Here is a 23,645-nt window from a genome sequence, read left to right as displayed (position 1 = left end):
AGGTACGTTTTTGTGTTGGCAATTTTTTCAAAATGTTGCTTGAGTCTGAATGAATTCAAAATTAAGGTCTTAAGCCTCCATAAAGGAAGGCTGACATGCTAACTACTGACCTATTCAAGTACTTATGAAAAGCATTATCGATATAAAACAAAATTAATTAATTAATACTGGTGTATAACTAACTGGTTCATTATTAATCGATTCATTGTCATCAACAATGAATAATTATGCAAAATTTCAACTTGATCTGAGAATAGGAAGTAGTGAAAATAACTAAGAGATTCCACCCAAACAGATCGACTGAGTTAATTTAAAGCTTTGTAAAAAAAAAAATTTTTAATTCTCAAGATCAAGAAATAGCTAACAAATGTATAAGATACAACTATAGGGAATAAAGAGAAAGTTAAGCTTATTAAATACATTTCATAATTAATATTCTTCTCTATTTTCAAATATAAAATAAAAGGTTAAGAGTTTGACTAACTGAAAAAAAAAAAAAAAGAAAAAAGGTTAATATGTAAACAGACAGAATCTCAAAATATTATTTAAACGTCGAATTGAAATTTTTAATGATATGGCACTTGTGTAAATAAATGAATCATACATGCATTCATCAAATATGATTTGTATCCTGACAAAATTACTAAAAACATTTTACCATATTTAAAAAAAACATCTAAGTATTTTGAAACAGTATTTTGAAAAGTTAAATATTTCTAGTACTTCAACATCAAATCCATAATTTTAATGATACGCATTTCAATAACATTTCATTAAAAATGATGGCATACTACATTCTATATTCATTTCAATAGTCACATTTCAGAAATTCAGTGCCCATACAGACACAAATTCTTCAATATAAACTATACTACAAGACACTATTAAGGCCTATACACAGCTACAAATCTTTCAATATCAGCTCTACATACAGGGCACTTTTTAGGGTATGGCAGAAGTTCTGCACAAGTAGCACACATAGCTATATGTCCACAATTCAAAGTAATCACTTGACGTGGATTGGACAAACAAACAACACATGTCTCATCTGCTCTGGAATCTTCATTATGGCTGCCTTGAGTACTTTGGGATGACTGCAACACTCTTTGGATCTCTTCAAATTCCTGTCGCCTTTTTTTTTCTTCAAGAATTTTTTTCACATGGCGCCATATTAAATAACCTAACATACTTCCACCTATAACAAAACAAAGAACTGATAACATTTTAAATGTAGAAGACTGAGACTCTAATGTGCGCACCAGTTCAGGTTTTCTCATTTTTGTCAAAATAAATGTTCTGTTAGGATCATCTGCGGCTGCCATTTTGAGTGCTCCACGTTCAAGAAAAACTTTGCCCACTCCTATAACTGAAGTACCTGTCAGTAACATAGATTCTGTTTCTTGAATACCTTTAGTTACTTCACCAAAAAGTCTGTCTAAACTATTCTGAAAAATACAAATTCTTTATTTACTTGACAAGAAAAAAAAATTTTGAATCAAAATGTAAATTGAATTATCAATCTACTTAAGTATAGTAACAAACAAACCAAAACAACCAACATGAAAACAAAAACTTGCAATCACTTTGAGAAACTAAAAAACAAAACACTAAACACATTATTATTGCTACAGAGTACATTTTGGTGATGCTGGTTTAGCACCTGTCATTTTGGCACTGACTATTTTGTCTGCATACTTGAATAAACACATTTACATTATGATAATTTATCGGGTGCAACCACAATATGGCTCACCTGGAGTTACAACAAAAACATGTGACAATATTTAAATCATACATACATACAAAACAAAAACATTTATCTGTCTTTAAAAAACAAATTGCATATAATATTCATGTTAAGTATATTGAGTCAACATTCAATACCAAAACATCCTGTTTTGTTATACAGAAAATACACTAAATGAAATTAATAAGTAATGATTTTTATTTATACAAAAAAAAAAAGGTTTAAAGGAGCAAAGAACAAATTGAATATTAGCTATCAATGATTACAAAAAAAGGCAAGGTGAAGCTCACATATCCCATGAGACATTCATGACTGAAGACCAACTGAAGGCTATTCCTAGAGAAAATTTTAGCAGGCACAAAAAGGAATTTGAATCAACCAGAAAAAGATATATACTAGCTACAAACCCACTCTTCAGAGTAGGGTGCCACTCTATAGGTTCAGATGCCAAAACCAGTAGAGATAAAATTCTAAATCTAAAGTAAAACAAGCAAAATAAAAAAAAAACTTTTCTAAAAAACAAAGCTTGTATATAGTGTATCAATTAGTTTGGATCAGTCATGTAATTAAAATTGTCATAGATCTAGACCAACAAAGATAAATCTGTGTGATTAGAAATATTTTTTTACCAATAGTTTTTGTTGCTATTTAACGCTATTTAAAGCTTTTAGCTTTCTCAATACAGTAAGGGTAAGGGGGACAAAGAATGGAGTATCTGGATGATTGCTTTTTAAATGTATTAAAAAAAAAAAAGGGAACGACCTGAATTCAAACTTGTGGGCTAAAGCCTTCTCAGGCTTCTCAAGCCAAAGCGCTAACCAGTCTACTAGCGAAGAGTCTATGAACATGGAAAATTGTATAGTTATCTATTGTTTCTATCTCATGTTTGTGTTCACTGAGCCTGAGGCAGCAGCTTAATATAAAGGGAACTAATTCAACTTATACCACCACTTCAGTCAAGTACTATTTCTTTTCCTTGTTTGAGATACCAAACAAAGTAATCTATTAAAATTAGTTAATTAACTAATTGTTTTTTTTTATTGATTATAAAGTTGTCAGATAAAAGAAATAATTGTGAACAATTTCAGCTTGATCCGAGATTGGGTGTCGGAGAAATAATATGTGCAAACTTTTGGCCAGACAGACAGAGTGATATGAGCTTTGTTAAAATCCAAAAATTTGTCACCCTGATTATAAGGAGGTGGGGGGAATACGGTTTGTTAAGATGGGGGTAATTCTATATAATTGGTCTCTAGATAAAAGTCTAGATCTATGACTGAAAATAATAAAAAGAATTCATGTGTTAAGAGTGGACTTAACTGTTCTGTCAAACAAGCAAAACTTAAATGTTTGAACCATCCATCAGGGATTCTATAATTCACAGGCAAAATTGTGTAGTGCGAGGGTGAGAAGGCATTAAAATGCTGGCCATCTAAAGATGCAATGGATGAACTAAAGAAGGGTGAGCAGTATTTAAAATTGTGCATTGAGGGATGCAAAAAAAAAAATTGGGGCACCCAAAAGTTTAAGGTTTGAAATGCATGCTTTTTATTGGAGAATGCAAAAAAAAAATGATGAGATGTCACTGTAATGCTGGTTGTTCCACTGAATAATAATAAACAAATATTCAGGACAAATAAACAAGAAATGCATTATTGATTTGTGCTTTTGGAATTTAAGGGCCAAAGAAGTGTGTGGTGTGTGTGTAGGGCCAGCCATTCCATTGGGGGAGGGACATTTCATAAAAAACAATGTGAGTAGTGCATGTTGTTATAGTGCTAGCAGACGGCTACAACTGATTAGTTCAAATAATTGTTTGTATATTGTCTATATTAGGGGGTTGAAGGCTGTTTGATTGCATGATTAAAGAGAACCAGAAAATTGTGTTGGGGATGGAGGAAAGTTGTAATGGAGACCATGTGAAAAATTGTTCCAAGCAAAATAAACATAAATACTATTTCAGCCAGTCAAATATATTTATAGGTGAGTTTGTTATTGTTTTATTTATTTATTTTTTTAAAGAAATTTTTTTCCAATAATATGAAAGAACTGATAATTTGGGCTTTATTCCCACCCACAATTTTGGTACAGATTGAGTTAGCTGAATAGCAGCAGTTTATCAATAAGTAAGATTGCATCAATACGTACAAGTCAATGTTTAGTAAATGACATTTTCAATGTCATTCTATGCTTTGTTTTCAACAAACAAATAATCTTGAACACAATTGAAATGTTTTCACAACACATCATCAGAGGAAAGGTAACGCAGAATAATAGAAAGATAAATAAAAATGATTTATAACATCAAAACTAAAAAGTGAGTAATGTGTTGTTTTGTTAGTTTGTATGTTTTATTTTTGTTTCCCAGCTGTGAACAAAATAAAGAAAATAAAGGATGTTTTTCTAACATACTATTATAACTTTGCTATGCGCACCGCCATCCAAGATAGTGCAGAAAGAAGGTGCGCACTATCAGTGACCAGACAAGTCGGATGTTGACATAAGAGACCAACGATTTTTCCGCCCAAGTAGAGAGCCAATATGGAGATGCTGTGCTCAAGGCAGATGCCCTTTGTGTTTGTCATGTCTCTATGTAAATAAACGTCTATGTCCTCGTTGAGTTGCCTCACTTAAGTTATTACAATTGGTCTCAGAAGTGGGATTTTAGGCAACTCAACGAGAGGAGGTAGGATTTACAATGGCAGCTTTGAAACAATTAGACCAACTCTCGGTTAGAGAGCTTAGGAAGGAACTTCGTAACCGATATGAGATAATTGGTGGTACTTACAGCTCATCTCCGGCAAGCCTTAATTGATGAAGACAAAGATCCGGAGACCTACCTATTTGAAACTGAACCGGAGATTTATGAGCTTATTGGCAAGATAAATGAAGGTATTGATGCAATGTGTGAACAAATTAACAGTATGGGGAAAAAGGTAGATAAAATGGTGTCTCGAGTAGACTCGTTGGTAAAGGAGCAGTTGCCTGTAGACTCGTTGGTAAAGAAGTTGCCTGGTCAAGACTGTGGCTGCACAAAAAGTGGTGACGGAGACGCTGGGAATTGGAGCGCCGTCTGTGTCTGTGTTGTGGGCAAGTCTTGTGGTTGTGACTTTCAAGACGAGAAACGTGACAACGATTGCTCTGATGATCTCAACGAGATGTACCGAATCGAACGGAAAGAGACAAATGAAGAAACTGAAGACTGTTACGTGCCTGAAACGTTTGTTCCTGTTGTACCTGTTACCAGTACCTTAACTGAAGTCTGTTATGTGCCTGAAGCGTTTTTTCCTATTGTACCTGTTACCAGTACCTCAATGAGCCGGACGGAGCAAGACAACGTTGGGTCTGCGTTCAAACCTGTTGCTATGGACCTTAAAGACCTCTGCCTATCTGTCGGTGCTCACGAGGGAAATTCGAAGCTTGACAACTGCATCCAGAAGTTTAGCATGAACTGTACGTGCGGCGCATCACACATAGAATTTAGATGCCAAGAAAACCACCAACAGGGCATATGTACTTCTACCATCATCATCGACATTGGCATAGATGAATGTCAATCAAACCACACTAAATCTGAGCTGTCAAGAGGAAGACATCTTCCACTTGAACCTGAAGAGACCTATCTTCTGGACGTAAGACTGTTGTCTGAGGATGAATGCGGTGCATTGGACTTTGCTTGCAACGTGGCTGCAAGCGAACCTGCAGCTCCCTTGAGAGGCGTCTGTCGGGAAGGTCTGCTGAGACAGCGTGTCCGATCAACGGCTGTGCTGAAGAAAACAGTGCTCGACCCTATCTCTTTGTGTGGCAAACGGCCACGTCATTATCGCACCAACAGCCTGGTCAACTGGAGAAAGAGAAAGTGGCACTGGAGGAAAACAATGCGGATGGCCTCGTGGGGAACACGCTCCCTGCCGCCTGTGGCTCCCACTGATCGACCTCCACCTGAACTGTCAAACCTCAGCTGCAGTGTTTCTTTTCGGGACGAAAAGTGCTAAGACGGAGGCAATGTTATAACTTTGCCATGCGCACCGCCATCCAAGATAGTGCAGAAAGAAGGTGCGCACTATCAGTGACCAGACAAGTCGGATGTTGACATAAGAGACCAACGATTTTTCCGCCCAAGTAGAGAGCCAATATGGAGATGCTGTGCTCAAGGCAGATGCCCTTTGTGTTTGTCATGTCTCTATGTAAATAAACGTCTATGTCCTCGTTGAGTTGCCTCACTTAAGTTATTACAATACTTAGGCTTAAACAGATTTTGTTTTTGTATGCTTAGTTAAATAATTTTTTGCTGACAGTTTGATGTAAATATAAAAACTTGGCATCCTTCTCATTTTTTCTTCATCAAAACTAAAATGTAAATGAGAGTATAAAACTTGTCACTTGCCTGCATAAATGTGTTTTTGTTTGGCTCAAAATGATCGTATGTTGTTTCTAGTTCATTATAAATACTTGGTGACTGGAGAGGATCTAAAACCTCTACTTGAAATTTAGGCTCCTTTGATCTTACATTAGCAATAGCAAATGGAACTATCTCAGTTGAATCTTTGATGGCTTTTTTCATGTCACTCCTAGAATAGAAATTTTTTTTTCTTATTTTTAAATAGCACAAATCTATCTCTAGAAGAACAAAAGTTTAAAACAATATCGTAATGACTCAATAGTAAGATGCATAGAAGTAGGGTATAATTAGGTATTTCCTTAGTGACGCGACAGTACATTAAAAAGAATGTAAATAGGTTAGAGAAAATAAAGGAGGACTGCTTTTAGTAATTTTGATGACATGGACTGTGTTTTTAGTGTTCTAAAAGGCCTGTTTAACTTATTTTATACTATTTGTTCTGTTGGAGAGTTGTATTTAAGAACTCGCAAATATCATTTCAAGTAAACAGTTTGTTCAACAACATCTTCAAACAGATGCAGCTTTGACAACAAGTAACTCATCATCTACACTTCGCTTCTAAACAACACCTTAACTCAACTAGATCAACAATCAAACACTATTTAGTTCAAACAGATAAGTATGAAATGGCTGATGATAGTTTTGGTCCGCCAGGGTATTTGATTTCTATGGAGGGTATCCCCCTCTCTGCCACCTGGAGAGGTGCTCAATAGGAGAACCACAATTTTAAGAAAAAATGCTACAGAGAAATGTTGAGTATAGATACCAGGAAAAGAAGACAAACATCAGCTCAAAGTTATCCTTTTTTAACTAAAACAAGTTATTGGTTTAAAATAATCTAGAAATAACATATTTACCAAAAGCCATTGACTCTTTTAGACTGGTGTTCAATTATCTCAGTATGTAAAATGACACCATCATTTTTGCTATAACGACCTTGCAGGACACGACCCAAGTCTTTAACCACACCTTCCACAACCGCATATTGTAAATTGTGATCCTTCTGTTGGTTTAAGTGATCATATAGTTCAGCATCTGGATTCCATATTGTAGTTTGCTGTAAGACAAAATTTATAACTTGAATGTCTAAAAAGAAAAGTTTTCATATTATGACAAACTTTCAAATTTGTAAAAAGCATACAGGTCACAAGTTTTTCATTTACACTTTCTAACATTTCTCTAATTTTTTTGTTAGCTCTCTCAGTAATTCACAAAGTTTATATCAACCAGGGGGGCACCTGATAGAGCATTTTTAATATTCGTCAGGAGCCGGAAAATAAACTAAGATATTTAGCAGTAGTAAGATATCCATGCATACATATCAAGTAAATAGCTATACACTGAACATTTCAAAAAACTTAAAAACATTCTTATGTTATATTTTTATTTTACTTTTTTTTCACCTTATTGTTTTAAACTCTTATTATTACTCATTGATGAATTAAAGTTGATCAGCATTTATTAACAGATACAAAAAACTAATCAGTGTAATTTGTTTGTCGATGTCCAATATAATATATACATGTAAATTGTACTAATTTTTAAGCTCTTAAAGGGTTGTATATTGGGTAGATGTATGTGTCCATGTATTTCAGACATTCAACTTGTCATCAGGATCATGTTTTATAGGCCACAAAGTGCTTCCTGTCCTGGAGTCTAGGACCTGATACATAGTGGCTAAGTATAAATTGTAAGTAATTACTGTAATAACGAGGAGTTACTTGATACTCCCAAATTATTAAGAATATCGTTATGAAATCAAGATACTCAGTGCAGTAGTATGATTCAAAGTTAACATGTTATGAAAAGTAATTTAACAGTAAATAAATATGGTATCCATGTAGAGGTGTGGCTTGTAGTCCAGCCCCATAGTTGAGTAAACAAGTTTTTTATGCATTTAAAAAGTAATCACAGTAACATTTACAAATACCCCCTTATTCCCCCCCCCCCCTTCCCAACTGGTCAAGTAATGATAAGATCATAGCGCATTGAGAGAGCTAAAACAATGAAATTGTGCTACACAAAAACAATTGGTAAAAATATTTCTAATCGCGCAGATTTATTGTTGGTCTTAATCAGTGGTCTTCAACGCCCTCGGGGGGGGGGGGGGGGGGGGGGCAATTTTGTAAAATTGGGAGTGATGGGAGGCAAAGGGGTGGTAGGGGAGCAATGAGCACAATGGTGGGTTGTAGGTGTGGACGCTAGGGGTAAAAGGGAGACTAGAGATGAAAGAAGAAGCTAGAGGTGCACTGAAACAAATCAATTAAAAAATTTATCCAAAATTAACGCTGGCTAACTGATATATATACAAATTATAGTAAGTTTGCTTCTAATTTAAGAACAGAAACAACTTAGTTCGGGAATCCCCTTTTACTATGTTTAAATTCTTACTATGTTACTGAAATCGGATGGTATATCTGTTGTCTTTAGTTCTTGTGCGCATAAAAGTTTATCACTTGATAAACAAACTAGGTAGTATGCTTTTTAGATTATAGTTTATATATGTGAATGTAAATGTTAATTTTTAAAAAAAGCTAAAGCATTATTATTATTATTATGAATAATTTAACCTTTTTTTAACAACGAAAACATTGAAAAAGTTGGTCTTGAAGAAAACTCGCCAGTGGGGAAACATCAATCTGTTGTACAATTTTATTGAATTGCCACCAGATAAAAAGTATTCCAATGTTCTACTTTGAATGGCAACATTTTCCAATGAGGTTATGAAACCAAGTCAGCTTCATGAAGATATGTCCAAAAAGTAATTTAAGAATATTTATGAACAATCAAAAAACTTTCTACCATTCAAACAATATATATATCAAAATATATTTTAGTGGCATCTTAGAAAATTCTTTATTAAATTTGTTTTTTTTTTACCAAAAAATAAAAATCAGTAACAAAACAAAAAAAAAACAACTTTAAAAGCCTTATGATGTTGTAAATTACAGGTAACATCTTATTAAATTTTGAGCCCACAATTTCATTCCTATTTGAAAAATTGTAAATTTGTATGTGTAATCATTGCAAGTTATTTGACATAATTTTTGTATAATAGTTATTATTAAATTAACGATCTGTTATTGACAGCATGAAAATTTATGTATAAATGACATTTTATTCAAATATGCCTTATCACACTCCTTTTTAGTATTTTTCTTAGAGGAGGGCTCTGGCGGATTTTTTTAAAGGAAAAATACTTTAGTTGTTCTCCGTGTTTCAGAACCATACAGTAGGACTGCCTTGACATTAGAGTTTAAGATTCTTATTTTAGTCTTGTTAGAGATGTGGGGAGATCTACATGTTAGGCTGGTTATTGCTCTAAGTATAGACTATATTAAAGTCCCTATAGACTAGATTTAGCACGTCTTCGGTGGTAAAAAATAACCATTTCTACACTGCCTTCAGAAAAATAGTGCGAGGTGAAATGCTGACCAGCTCATTAACACAACCAGCCTGTTATGCGATCAGAATGGCTAGACACGCTACTTTTTCCCCCCACATTGTTTAGCAAGAAATAAGCAAAATTATATATTTTATAAAACTATTTGGTAAAAATTTTAGGAGCATGGACAAAATTTTAGAATTCTGGCAAATTTTAGGACAATTATAGGAGACTTTTCATTTTCTAGGAGATTTTAGAGGCGGTACAAGCCCTGCTAGGACTTGTCGTCACTTGTTACATAGCCTCTAGAAAGGATTGTCCAAAGAAAAGCTAGCTGGATAACATAAAATAATGGACAGGCCTCTCTCTGATATCTCTTCATATCCTGCTAAGAACAGCCGGGAAAAGTGGAGGGATTGAGTTAAAAATGCGAACTGTCACAGCATTCCTATGAAGTCAAGGGAATTGAAATAATTGATCATTGATGATATTTAAATCTCTAGAGATTTAGATCTAATCTAGACTAGTGATTTAGGTACGTGATTTACTCCCTTGGCCCTTAGCCGGCATAATGGCATAGTCACATAGAGTATGATAGAAATTTAATCTAGTTGTCACCTTTGACTTAGATCTAGATCTTATTAGTATTATTAACATAATTAGTTACTACATTCTATCTAATTAGTAGTAGTGGTGTCTAGATTCTAGATCTAGATTACTATACTGACTATAGTCTATACTCTAGGCTAGCTCAAGTCAAGCCCAAGCATTCTTAGATTCTAGTCATTCTCTAGAGATTAATCTAAATCTAGTAAGACTCAAGACTGTCACTAACACTAGACTTCACTAGACTCTAGACTGTGACTAGACTGACTAGACCTATGACTATGTCTATGTCTAGTCATTTAATCATTTATTATGATTTATTATTAATTTATATTTTATATAGAATAGAGTAAGTAGAGTTAGAGTTAGAGTATAGATCTAAATCTAGTATGCTAGAGTCTAGATTTACTAGATCCATAAGTCTTATAATATTGTTACGAATCTCACTATCCAGGCTCTCTGCAAACTGCACCATACACCACCAACTTAAAGAACTTGACAACTCAGGGCTCCAAAGTAACGTAACAGTTTAATAGTTGAATAAATAAAAGCCAATACTGTACAATTGGCAACACGTACACTGTACAAATATCTCTCCGATAACAACGTTCCGCCGTATCAACTCTTGCACTGGCCTCTCCGTCTCGTTCCGGGCTTGCACTGGGTTCAACAGTTCAGGACTGACTTCACACACTAGGCTCGTTGTGTCGGACTCGATCACAGACCAAGATCAAGACGCTGTTCGTCTCAACTGTACTTGATAGTACTCTGCACAGAACCGTCGTAATGCTCCGTACAGAACCACGCCGCTGAACTGTGCTGTAGTCGACCGTGTTCTGAACTCTTGTCGTGAACCTCCTTTCTGAACCGTCTTGACTGCGACACCTCCGCTCTTATATATACGGTCCCTACTGGCCTTCTCGAACCGGACAGAACGCCGCTCGACATTTCTAGGTGGTCAGATGACTACAACTCTCGTGACGCTCCTGAGCTCTGTTCACGACGGCGATCCTTCCCGAACTGTCCTGTTGACCCTCGACTCGGCTGACCATCGTAGCTCCTCACTGTTGACCGCTCGTCTAGCGCTGGCCTGGGGCGATTTGCGTCGGCTGACTACACACATACCACTACCCCCATCTGTGCCACCACCAGGTTTATAACAATATGATAAGATTGAATTGCCGCTAGCTAGGGCATAGATTATACTAATTATAGATCTCTAGGTCTAGATTCTAGATCTTTAATCTAGTATCTACTAATCTGGTATCTAGATTAATCATTAACTAGATCTAGATTCTTTATACTTACTCTAGATCTACCTCTTATAAATAATAATAATAGTATTGATACTAGATTTAGATAGATCTAGAATCTAGATTCTAGACTCTTCTAGAGATCTATCTCTAGACTCTAGATGAGTAGATCTACATCTAGATTCTAATAACTAATTCAAAATTCTAAAAATAATGTAATAATGTTTAAATCTACATCTAATGATCTATGACTATGACGTCTATGATCTAGTCTCTAGTGACGATAGTGACAGTCTGATAGACTCTTTGACTCTACTCTAGATCGGAGTCTAGGTCTCTAGTTAAGTTTCTAGCAAGAGACGAAGAGTCTACTCTAGTCCTAGGCTAGACCTTTTTTTTTTACCTAGAAACTATATAGATTATATTATTATATTAATCATCTAATAATGAGACTTACCTTCACTAACCTTGCTGTTTCTGAACGATTTCTGTAATATTTATACAGGACAAAAGCTAAAATATTTGCTAATGCACCTCCAACACTAACCACTTTATCAACTACATCTATGACTACCATTTTATTTATGTGTATGGTAATAGATCTATCGGTTTTAGAAAAGAGACGAAATAAAACATTTTGATTGGGGGGGAGGGGGGGGGGTGCTATATAATATTATAATCTATATAGGCTATAAACTATAAATAGAGATAGATCTACACGTTATAAGCACAGACATATATAATATTAATATAATAATAGAGGCTTATGATACTGTGTCTGTGGTTATAAGACATTTTTAAGTTCATTTAATGATAATGGAACGAATTTGACCTAGAAAAATCTAGATAGATCAAATGTACACTAGTACTAGCAGGATCTCTACTACTACTAGGTAGCTCTAGTCGGTTTTGTCACTAAAATAGGGGTTTGTTGCTGAACATAAAAATTATATATGTGTCAGACGCGAATAGCCCAATTTTCAGTAAAAGAAATTATAAAAGTCATTTCTCTATAGAAAAAGTTACGAAGGCTATATAAAATACAACCACAGACCTATATATACTACAATATAAATATAGGTTTTTGATTTCTAGTTACGATTTATTTAGGTAGGTGCTGTTTTACTATTACATACCAAGTATTCTGTGGCATTTTACGTCTCGTGAGACGATCTTTTCCCTTTGCAACTTCTTGTGTGACTAAAGAGGCCAATCCTTGATACACAGCTGCGATCACAGGTTGGGCATATAAAATCACCAGGCGCCATTGCATTTTCACACTTCTTTCTGCTTCTGTTGTGTATGACATCTGCAATCTGTGACCCTTCCTTTATGCTCTCTCTCCATGTGGATCTGTCCAGTGCCACCTCTTCCCAGTTGCCAGTGTCGATTTTGAAGAGCTTCATGTCGCGTTTGCATACATCCGTATAACGTAAAAGTGGGCGACCAGCGGCTCTCCTGCCTTCAGTTAGATCGCCATACATGATGTCCTGTGGAAGTCGACCTACTGGCATTCTACGAACGTGGCCAAGCCAGCCAAGGCGTCTGCTGCTGATAACAGAGCGGATGTCCTGGCATCCTGCTCTATGTAGCACTTCCTCATTTGTTATCTTATCTTGCCACCTTATTTTAAAGATCCGCCTTAGGCATCGGAGGTGGAAGACATTCAGCTTTTTTTCCTGCCATGAGTAGGTTGACCATGTTTCACTTCCGTACAGCAAGGTGCTCAACACACAGGTCCGGTAGACTAGGGCTTTAGTACTGATTGTCAGCAATATGTTGTCCCAGACTCTTTTCTGCAACCGTGACATGGTGGCCATTGCCTTGGCTATCCTGTTGTTTATGTCTTTATCCAGTAGAGTGTTGTTGGATATGATGGAGCCAAGGTAACAAAAGTGATCAATAATTTCTACTGGTTGGCCATTAATGCTTACTTGAGGTGCAGTGTTTGTGTTTTGGACAAGTATCTTAGTCTTGCTTTGACTGATGTTTAAGCCGAACTTCTGGCAAGCAGCAAATAGTTTGTCAACCATGGACTGTAGCTGAATATCAGAATCAGCCACAATAGCTGCATCATCAGCATACAGGAGTTCCCTGACGAGTAGCTTCCTAACCTTGGTTTTTGCCCACAGCCTTGATACATTAAATAGTTTTCCAGAGGATCTTGTATGGAGAAACACACCTTCGTTTATGTCGCTGTACGCATAATGCAGTAGACAGGAGAAGAATATGCCAAACAGAGTAGGTGCGAGCACACATCCCTGCTTGACACCACTGCAAACCTCAAAAGGTGCTGATTGGGCTCCATTGAATTTGACAGTACATTTAGTTTCCTCATGAAAACACTCAATTAACTTCAGTAGTTTGGGAGGGCAGCCTATTTTCCTCAGGAGTTTGAAAAGGCCACTTCTGCTGACCATGTCAAAAGCTTTAGTCAGATCGACAAAAACAATGTAAAGGGGTCTGTCTCTCTCTCTAAATTTCTCCTGCAGTAGTCGTAGAGAAGATATCATGTCTATAGTGGACCTACCACTCCTGAATCCACACTGAGACTCTGGGTAGACTCTAGAAGCTATCACTTGCAGCCTGGATAGTGCCACTCTAGCAAAGATCTAGCCCACTATACTGAGGAGAGAGATACCCCTATAGTTGTTGCAATCACTCCGATCCCCTTTGTTCTTGTATATTGTGACTATAGTTGCGTCACGCATGTCCTGTGGGACATGACCTGTTTCCCAACAGCGGCAGAGGAGAATATAGAGTTCAGGGAGCAGGAGTGATTCGTTGACTTTCACTACTTCCACTGGGATACCATCACTCCCAGGAGATTTTCTATTTTTTAAGCAGTTAATTGCTTTTTTGAGGTCACTAAGGCTCGGAAGCTCATCTAGGCATTCCAGTACTGGAAGATCTGGTAGAGAAGCCAGGGCGACATCGTCTACTGTATTCTGTGTGGCATAGACTTCGAGGTAGTGTTCTGTCCATCGTTCTAGCTGCTTGGTTTGATCTGTAATTTTTTCTCCTGATTTGGATAGAAGGGGGCAGGCTTAGACACTGCTGGACCCAGGGCCGCTTTAATGACATCAAGAGTGGAGACTGTCTTGGATTCTGTTGCAGGTATCCCTCCAAAAGTTGTTAGCACATTTTCTAGCCATTTGTTTTGCCTCTTTATTAACACTTTTGAAGGCCTCCAAAGATTTTGGATTAGGCTTTGTCTTGTGAGCGAGGTTTGCAGATCGTTTTTTCTCGATGCAAGGTTCCATATGTGCTAGATTCGCCTCAAACCAGTCTACATTTTTGTGTTTTTGAGGCCCAAAGGCGGTGATTGCCTAACCCTAGATTACGTCTCTTAATTTCTCCCATCTGATCGAGATGTCTTCTTCATCACTTAACGAGGGGATTGAACTGTTCAGGAGCTCGCCAAAGAGTGCACACTTCTCTGGGTCACCTACATGGTTGACGTTAATTCGCCTAGTTCTGGGTTGAGTGGAAGTGTAAGCCTTCTTGAGAAGTAGTTTGATTTTGCTTAGCACTAGTGAATGGTCTAAGTTGCAGTCCGCACTCTGGTATGAACGGGTGTGGATGACACTTTTCAGATCCATCCTTCGGGTGATGCAGAGGTCAAGCTGGTGCCACCTTTTTGAGCGTGGGTGCTGCCAAGAGACTTTATGGCGTTCCTTGCCAGAGAAGAATGTATTTGTTACACACAGTTCATGAGAGCTACAGAACTCGAGTAGCCTTTGGCCATTGTCATTTATTTTGCCAACACCATGAGGTCCCAAGCATTTTGGCCATGCATCATTTCCATCACCAACACGGGCATTAAAGTCTCCATTTATATAGAGGTGCTCGGATTTTGGAATACTTTTAATTACGTCCTCTAGAGCTTGAAAGAATCTGTCTTTGTCCTCTTCTGGTGCAGCAAGGGTTGGTGAGTAAGCACAGATTATATTAACTTTGCCTTGCGGTGATGCAAATTTCATGTGTGCTACTCTTTCATTGCCAATGGGAAAGATTGCAATGCAGGGGACGAGACTGTTTCTTATTGCAAAGCCGACGCCATGTATTCTAGGGCTTTGTTCTGGTTTTCCTTGCCAATAGAATGTATAGTTGCTTTCTGTAAGAGATCCACTGTCTGCCAGTCTGGTTTCTTGCAGGCAGGCCACATCAATGTTTAGTCTGCTGAGTTCTCTGTCGATGATAGCTGTTTGTCGCATGTCGGTGACGAGTTCAGGGCCAGTATTGAAGCCAGGACACATTGTCCGTATGTTCCAGCTTTCTAAACGCATTAATGTTGAGGGTTTTCTTTTCATTTTATTTGCAGGTGCTGGTGAGCAGCTTGCTTTTTGATTTTGTCTTAGCACCAAGCACCCAGTGGTGCGGCAAGCTGTGGCGGGATAGCACTTTATTGTCCGAGGGCTGCTCGGCTTAAGGCAGGCAGTAGCTATCCAGTGAGGCTAAAAAGTCCCTCCTACCGTCAAGAGTGGTCCCTGGCGTTCCAGCTTACGCCAATCAGCTAGGAACTTATCACCGGTAACTACCACTCTCCGTGTTTTTTCAAAGACATTACTGTCAGAGATGGAGTGACCTCTCCATTGCTGGGGGAAAGCCTGGGCGGTAAATTTGCGAGTGCTGGGCTGCCCACACGTCAGCACCCGCCTCTCTTCCATACTGACCGGGTCCAAAGGGATGGCGAGCCATCACAATTTGGGGACAGGTGGCTGCAGGAGTTTGCCAGAGAGCAGTAGTCTTACTACTGTCCCCCCGCCTACGGGGCTCCAGGACCGGATTTTCTGTTAGGGTTTACTCCCTTAGCCTTAGACCTTACAGGGACACACACACACAAGGCAGTGCGGCTATTGACCTATAGCTAGGGGTTTGGTTTGTGGGCAACAGGGCGTGTCCGCACGCCGACGGGCCATGCCTGCCTCACATCTTGGGGCCAAACCTCCTCCGAGACCCTTGCAGTTTAGCCTGAGGCTTCGAAGCCTCAGTTACCATCTGCCACCACGAGGAGGTACTGCATAGGACTTGCTGTGGAGAGGCTATGTACTGGCAAGAGAGACTTACAAAATTGCTCCCCTTTCACAGATGCTAGCCAGCGGTGGCAACAAGTTAAGCTACCACACTAGACGCTTCACACAGCCATTGGACAGACATACCAAGTATTAGAGTTTAGAAAAACCCAGGTTTGTTTCTTGTGCAACGCTATTAGCTAACACGGCGCCTTCGACATACACCGCATATCACCTCTCCATTAGTATATTTAGATCTATAATCTAATTCTAGTCTAGATCTATGTATAAAAATCGAATAGATCTAGTAATAAAATGTTGTAAAATGTTTTAAGTGTTTCGGATGTTCCTTCAGAGTTGAAGATAGTTTACTTCCTAGTACAAACCTCCCGCAGGACGACGGGGGATGGGAGCGGGCAGGGTTTGAACCCGGGACCATCGATAAAATCAAAAGACAGTCCAGCGTGCAAACCGCACGACCAGTTTTATGGAAGAGTTGTTTGAAGTTTGTAAATTCTTAAATTCAGGCTAAAAATATCGAAGCCTACATTTTTACACTCATTTCTAAACAATTAGAAGAGATGGACTGACTCATAGTGTAGCTTGTGTACATCTGCAAAAACACAAACTCTCTTTGTAATCTTATCAGTTAGACTTTCAAAACTATTTTTTTTAAACTTAGTGATTATTTTTACTGTATAATTCTATTATTATTCTATTATTATTCCTTTTTAGAATTAGGATATAAGCAAAAATTTGCCATATAACTTTGTCTAACAGAACAAAATGAAACTTACGTCTATTTATACAGTTATTTTAAGTTACCTAGTAATATAAAATATATTGAACTAACACGTGCATTCATCATAATGCAACCATGTGATTTTTCGCTTATGAACATAGCATTATTTAGGACCAATATTTTACAAAGCCTGCTTGGAGAAATCAGGAGATCCCCCATTAGGAGAAAAACGACCCCTTTACACAAGAAAAAATTAAGAAACTAGAATAGACACAAAATAGACAGTGACATTCATAACAAAATAATATTCAAAATTGATTAGAGTAACACCTTTTTAAGTAATCATTTAAAGTTTAAAATCACTACAATTTTTTTCAACAATTATTTTGTGTATGAAATTGTGTATCGGAAAATGCCGGGTACTTGAAATAAGCTAGTCCCCCCCCCAAAAAAAAACCCACAGATCTTGGGTAAAATACTCATCAAATAAAGTACTGTAAATGTGTAGTTTTACGCGCTAGTTTCAGGTGTTAGCCTCTATCGGGTTTGATCACAACTACCCGTATTTTTGTGCAGAATTTTTTTCTCTATCAGGCACACTTAAAATTACAGCATAATAATGTCAGTTTAATTTAAAGAGAGAACTGAAAAATGCAAAGATATAAGGAAAAAAGCCACTTCCGACCCAATACTTTTTAATCAAAGACACGAAACGGACAAGTCCAACAAACCCTATTACATGTATATTACAGTATATCTGTCTTAGGCAAATACGGAATAGGTGAGTGCAACAGTAACGGACTAACACATACTATAGGACATCTGCCATGATGATGAACACGTTATCTTCATCTTTTTTTTTTTTACCAGACATAGAAGTTTATTTTTCAAGAGGACATGACAAACACATAGGACATCTGCCTTGAACACAGCGTCTTCATTTCGGCTCTAGACTTGGTGGAAATCGCTCTCCTTCCTTATGTTATACAAACATCCTTCCTAGTCTGGTTTCTAGAAGTGCGCACTTTCTGCACTAGCCTGGATGGCGATGCGCATGGCAGAGTTATAACAATATAAAATGAATATACTTTATTTTGTATGTTCATGTGTTAATTAAAGTAGATCTATCATCTTTGAATTAGATCTTGAGTTAGAGATGGCCTAGATCTAGACTAATCTAAAGTTAAATATTGGCTTGGATGGAGTTCTTTCTGCGCGTGCGTGGAGGCTTCGCTCTGCGCATGCGTGACCTTTTTTTTTTTGTTAGATGTACGGAATCATGAATGGAACTATTAAAATGTATTTCAATACGACTTAGCAGCTATAGCGAACGAATGTATGGAAAATGCTTTAGGAAAACAAATGTGAATGTTAATTTGATTAAAATATTAAATGAATGGACTTTAATTAGTATGTTCATGTGTTAAATTATAAAACTATCTTTGCGAAGAGAAGTTCTATCATCTTAGAGTTTTAGACCTAGGAATAGAGAGATGTGTAACATTTCAGATAATGTAGGCCTACATCTAATGAAAGAATTACGTCAGTAATTCTAAATTCGCAAATATAAGGAACGAATTTATGTAAAACAGCTTTTGAAACACAAATTTGAAGGTTAATTTTATTACATAATGAACTCAATAGACTAGATCTATAGATCCTTTCAAAGAATTTGCTTTTTTTTTTTAATATTGAAGAGGTATTTTTTAGCATCAAACCCCTCTGAAGGGAAATTTAAACTCAAAACATCCAATAAGCTTGGCTTTGCTAATAGCATTTTGATTTCGAAATTTGTTTGTTTTTTATTTTAAAGATTTATTTTTTAGCTTCAAACCCCGCTGGCGGGGGGTTTAAACTAAAACCCCCTTTGGCTATGCTCATGGCATTTTGAGTGCGTAATTTGCTTTTTTTTTTTTGTATTGAAGAGGTATTTTTAGCTTCAAATCGAGCTGAAGAGTGGTTTAAACTCAAAACCCATTTGGCTACGCTCATACAATTTTGAGTGTGTTATAATTTGCTTTTTTATATTGAAGAGGGCTTTATCGTAAATTTTGAAGGGGTTTAAAATAAAAAAAATCTTTCTTAGATATCGATGTGCTCTTGGAATTTTGGTATAGGCCCTACATGTCGTTTGCATTTTTTTGGTTTGTTTTATAGAAGAGGGGGATTTAAATGCAACCCCCCCTGGTAGGGGGTTTCAAACTAAAAAACCCTGGTAGGGGGTTTTAAACTTAAAAGCCCCTGGTAGGTGTTTTTTTTCAAACTCAAAACCCCCTGATAAGGGGTTTTAAACTCAAAACCCCTTGGTATGGGTTTCAAACTAAATAGTACATAGGCTATAGGGGATTTTAAACTCAAAACCCGGGGCCCCTAGTAGGGGATTTCCAACTCAAAACCCCCTGGTAGGGTATTTTAAACTCAAAATCACCATAAATTGGCTGTGCTAGGGCAATTAGTGATGGTTTAGTATTAAAATTTCACCTAAAATAAACAAAATTAAAGCAAAAGATCAGCCACTTAACTAGCTCCTAGCGGGGGGGGGGATTTCATTTCGTAAGGGGGGGTGAACCCCCAAATCCCCCCCCTCTGGCTACGCCCATGACACACACACATACATATATTCAATTTTTTTCGCGAGGGAGGGGGAGAAAAAATCCCCCCCCCCCCGCCCCCGAAAAAAAAAATCCTGGCTACGCCCATGGATCTAGATCTAGTTCTAGATCTAAATATGTTGAATAGTTCTATTTATAAATCAAACATTTATTTGATTTATCCCACTTAAATGTCTTAAAGTTGCACATTTTTGACATTTAAACTTTACCCTCAACATAATTATTATTGTTCAATATAAACAGCACTAAAAACTCAACAATGTCAAGGCTATTTTTTTTCTAAGGTTTTAAGTTGCTCTCATGGTTGCTCTATTCAACTATTGGTTCGAACTACAGCTGGTCACGGTGTCACCAACAGCTTAGCATGTGATAAGGCTGAACTGAAGGATCTAAGTTTTGTTATATTATAATCTAGATCTATGTAATTCTTTTTTTTCCCCTATCTTTCTTGTCTTAGAATACTTCGTATATTAGATAGATCTATATCTATCTAGTGACAGTCTAGATTACTCTAGATCTAGAAACTAGTTAACTAGTATCATCTAGCTACTTACTACACTATAATTATATTATATAATAATTAGATCTATAATATTAGTACTATCATCTCTAGTAGATCTAAATCTAGAATCTAGACCTAGATTTGAATTGATCTACTCTAGTCAGTCTAGTTAAGGCTAGTACTTAGATCTAGATCTATAGATTAGTATAGATTGAGATCTAGTCTCTAGATTAGTCTAGATAACTAAGACTAATCATTGACTAATGTCTAATGTAAAAATGTAGCTAATGATCAAGTCTTAGACTACTAGAGTCTATCTAGATTAGACAGGCATTGATTAGATACTTTAGTTTAGACTTTACTAGATGATCACTACTAATAGTAAATTTAGATCAGTGGTTCCCAAACTTTTTTTTATCTCGTAGACCCCTTGGCATGTTTTCTGCTTTTCGGTAGACCCCCTGCCAGTGGCGTAGCAAGGTACCCGTGGGCCCGGGTTCAAGAACATCTTGGTGGGCCCGGGTTCAAGAACATTTTGGTGGGCCCCCTCCAGCCAATAAGACAAATTTGGTGTGTGACAAAAATGAGTAATCTAAATGCAAAGACATTCCAATGTAAAGATCGTACCTTTTTAAAAAAAATAAGTTATTCGAATGGACGGTTTTAAGGTCATACGATGAGAATGTGTGGGCATTGGCATCGTATTGGTTTCAAAATCAACCACCGCAAGAAAACAAAGAAACTAACAAACTTCGAATGGATGGTTTTGAGGTCATACGATGAGAATGTATGGGCATTGGCATTGTATTGGTTTCAAAATCAACCACCGCTGGAATCCGCTATCGGAATAATTTAAATAGGCACTCGCTGAACCTCCAAGAAAACATTTAACATCCATATTTCACTAAGTATGGGGATCCAACCCAGGACTTGTGTGACAGTCTCGAGCTGCTAAATGGGAGATGGCATAAACACGGTTTGGTGTTGGACCGAATTGATGTTGGAAATCAAGTGCCAGTGCTTCTTGTGACTGAATTAGAGACAGTATTATAAGTGCACATTCTTAAAAGAACGGGATAAAACGATATTATTCATTAATTTCTATTAGTTTTAAGACACATTAGGAAGTAATATGTAAGCATGTAGTTTAAATATTGGACTATTAGTGTTAAGTTAAATTTTAATTTAGGTGATGGCCAGATGTATACGACGTAACCACTGCTTGCTACATAAGTAAATATCACACCAGTACTGCGAGGACTATAGGACGTAACGACTGCTTGCTACACAAGTAAATATAACACCAGTACTGCTAGGACTATAGGACGTAACCACTGCCTGCTACACAAGTAAATATCACACCAGTACTGCGAGGACTATAGGACGTAACCACTGCTTGCTACACAAGTAAATATAACACCAGTACTGCTAGGACTATAGGACGTAACCACTGCCTGCTACACAAGTAAATATCACACCAGTACTGCGAGGACTATAGGACGTAACCACTGCTTGATACACAAGTAAATATAACACCAGTACTGCTAGGACTATAGGACGTAACCACTGCCTGCTACACAAGTAAATATCACACCAGTACTGCGAGGACTATAGGACGTAACCACTGCTTGCTACACAAGTAAATATAACACCAGTACTGCTAGGACTATAGGACGTAACCACTGCCTGCTACACAAGTAAATATCACACCAGTACTGCGAGGACTATAGGACGTAACCACTGCTTGCTACACAAGTAAATATAACACCAGTACTGCTAGGACTATAGGACGTAACCACTGCCTGCTACACAAGTAAATATCACACCAGTACTGCGAGGACTATAGGACGTAACCACTGCTTGATACACAAGTAAATATAACACCAGTACTGCTAGGACTATAGGACGTAACCACTGCCTGCTACACAAGTAAATATCACACCAGTACTGCGAGGACTATAGGACGTAACCACTGCTTGATACACAAGTAAATATAACACCAGTACTGCTAGGACTATAGGACGTAACCACTGCTTGCTACACAAGTAAATATAACACCAGTACTGCTAGGACTATAGGACGTAACCACTGCCTGCTACACAAGTAAATATCACACCAGTACTGCGAGGACTATAGGACGTAACCACTGCTTGCTACACAAGTAAATATAACACCAGTACTGCTAGGACTATAGGACATAACCACTGCCTGCTACACAAGTAAATATCACACCAGTACTGCGAGGACTATAGGACGTAACCACTGCTTGCTACACAAGTAAATATCACACTAGTAACCCGGGTTCAAGAACATCTTGATGGGCTCCTCTCCAGCCAATAAGACAAATTTAGTGTGTGACAAAAAAATGAGAAAAACTAAATGTCAAGACATTCCAATGTAAAGATCATACCTTTTTCTTTAAAAAAGTAATTATGTCATAACATTTGATTCAGTTAGGACTGCATATAAGTAATAATGTCTTAGAAGTCAATGTTTTTACAACTTCTTAACAGAGTTTAACGACTTAAAAGTGTTTCAAATGAACAAACAAATGTTCTTTTTAAGTTCTAATGTGGGCCCCAACTGGCCTTGAGCCATGGGCCCAAGCGTAATGAGCTCCTTCGCGCCATGGTTGCTACGCGACAGCTGTGGGCCCCTCTTGCTTGTGGGCCCGGGTTCATTGAACCCCTTCGCGCCATGGATGCTACGCCACTGCCCCTTGCTTAACTTATATATTGCATTTTTGCAAATTCATCAACTCAATTTTTTAAAACTAATGTCTAACAGTAGTGAGTGTAAGAATGAAAAATAGAGATTTATCTTTTTTTATTCATAAAATTCAAATTTAAACCAATTAAAATAACAATTAATATTTTTTACTGGAATCACCAAAACACACTGGAAATGTTGTCTTTTTTGCACGTCTATTATCCGTTGCTATGGATATTATGTTTCATATAGGAATTTGTTGTTCTATGATGTAATCATCCAACATTAAAAATTAATTGATCTTTCATGTGTGGCTCAAATATTGGATATGCAGAACTGTTTTCACTAACAGCAGAAGGGGCCTAAACCAGTAACTTTGAGCAGGAAGGGCTCATTAGCCTTGACTTGCTGCCCAACTAGCAGAAGGAAAACTGAATTCAAACCTCTGCTGCGTGCAACTTTACACAAACACTGGAAACGTTTCGTGGGTCAACCCTGTTAAAAATAAGGAGCCGGCGACCCTTAACCAGTTTGAAGCACACAGCATTACATTCTTTCAGAGCCTGTGATACAGCTGATCTAAAACACTGAATGTATGTCGTTTACAAAGAATTACATAAGAAGCCTTCAATTTTATAACTCATGCCACCAATATGCCATTGAACTGTATTG

At 37.3% G+C, this 23,645-nt stretch overlaps 2 protein-coding genes across 3 annotated transcripts in view; one reads left to right on the top strand and one right to left on the bottom strand.

The window, feature by feature from the left end:
- Window positions 1–321: 321 nt before the first annotated feature.
- Window positions 322–12,057, bottom strand: LOC106074156 (mitochondrial ubiquitin ligase activator of nfkb 1-like). The gene is made up of 4 exons (XM_013234885.2): window positions 11,851–12,057; window positions 7,007–7,206; window positions 6,135–6,318; window positions 322–1,445 (listed from the first exon to the last, which is right to left on the bottom strand). The coding sequence occupies exons 1-4, from the start codon at window positions 11,968–11,970 to the stop codon at window positions 885–887; spliced, it is 1,065 nt and encodes a 354-aa protein (XP_013090339.2). The 5' UTR covers window positions 11,971–12,057; the 3' UTR covers window positions 322–884.
- A 7,964-nt stretch (window positions 12,058–20,021) lies between these two features.
- The window catches only part of LOC106074752 (uncharacterized), a 29,770-nt gene continuing 26,146 nt past the window's right edge, over window positions 20,022–23,645 (top strand). For both annotated transcript variants that reach the window (XM_013235588.2, XM_013235586.2), the window contains exon 1: window positions 20,022–20,183. The gene's annotated coding sequence lies outside the window, so the exon portion shown is untranslated. The remainder of the gene's footprint in view (window positions 20,184–23,645) is intronic.

This window comes from Biomphalaria glabrata, chromosome 12, assembly GCF_947242115.1.
Source record: "Biomphalaria glabrata chromosome 12, xgBioGlab47.1, whole genome shotgun sequence".
In the NCBI taxonomy this organism is placed as follows: Eukaryota; Metazoa; Mollusca; class Gastropoda; family Planorbidae; genus Biomphalaria; species Biomphalaria glabrata.
Note: the sequence above shows the minus strand (reverse complement) of the source record. Positions and strands in the feature narration are given on the sequence as shown.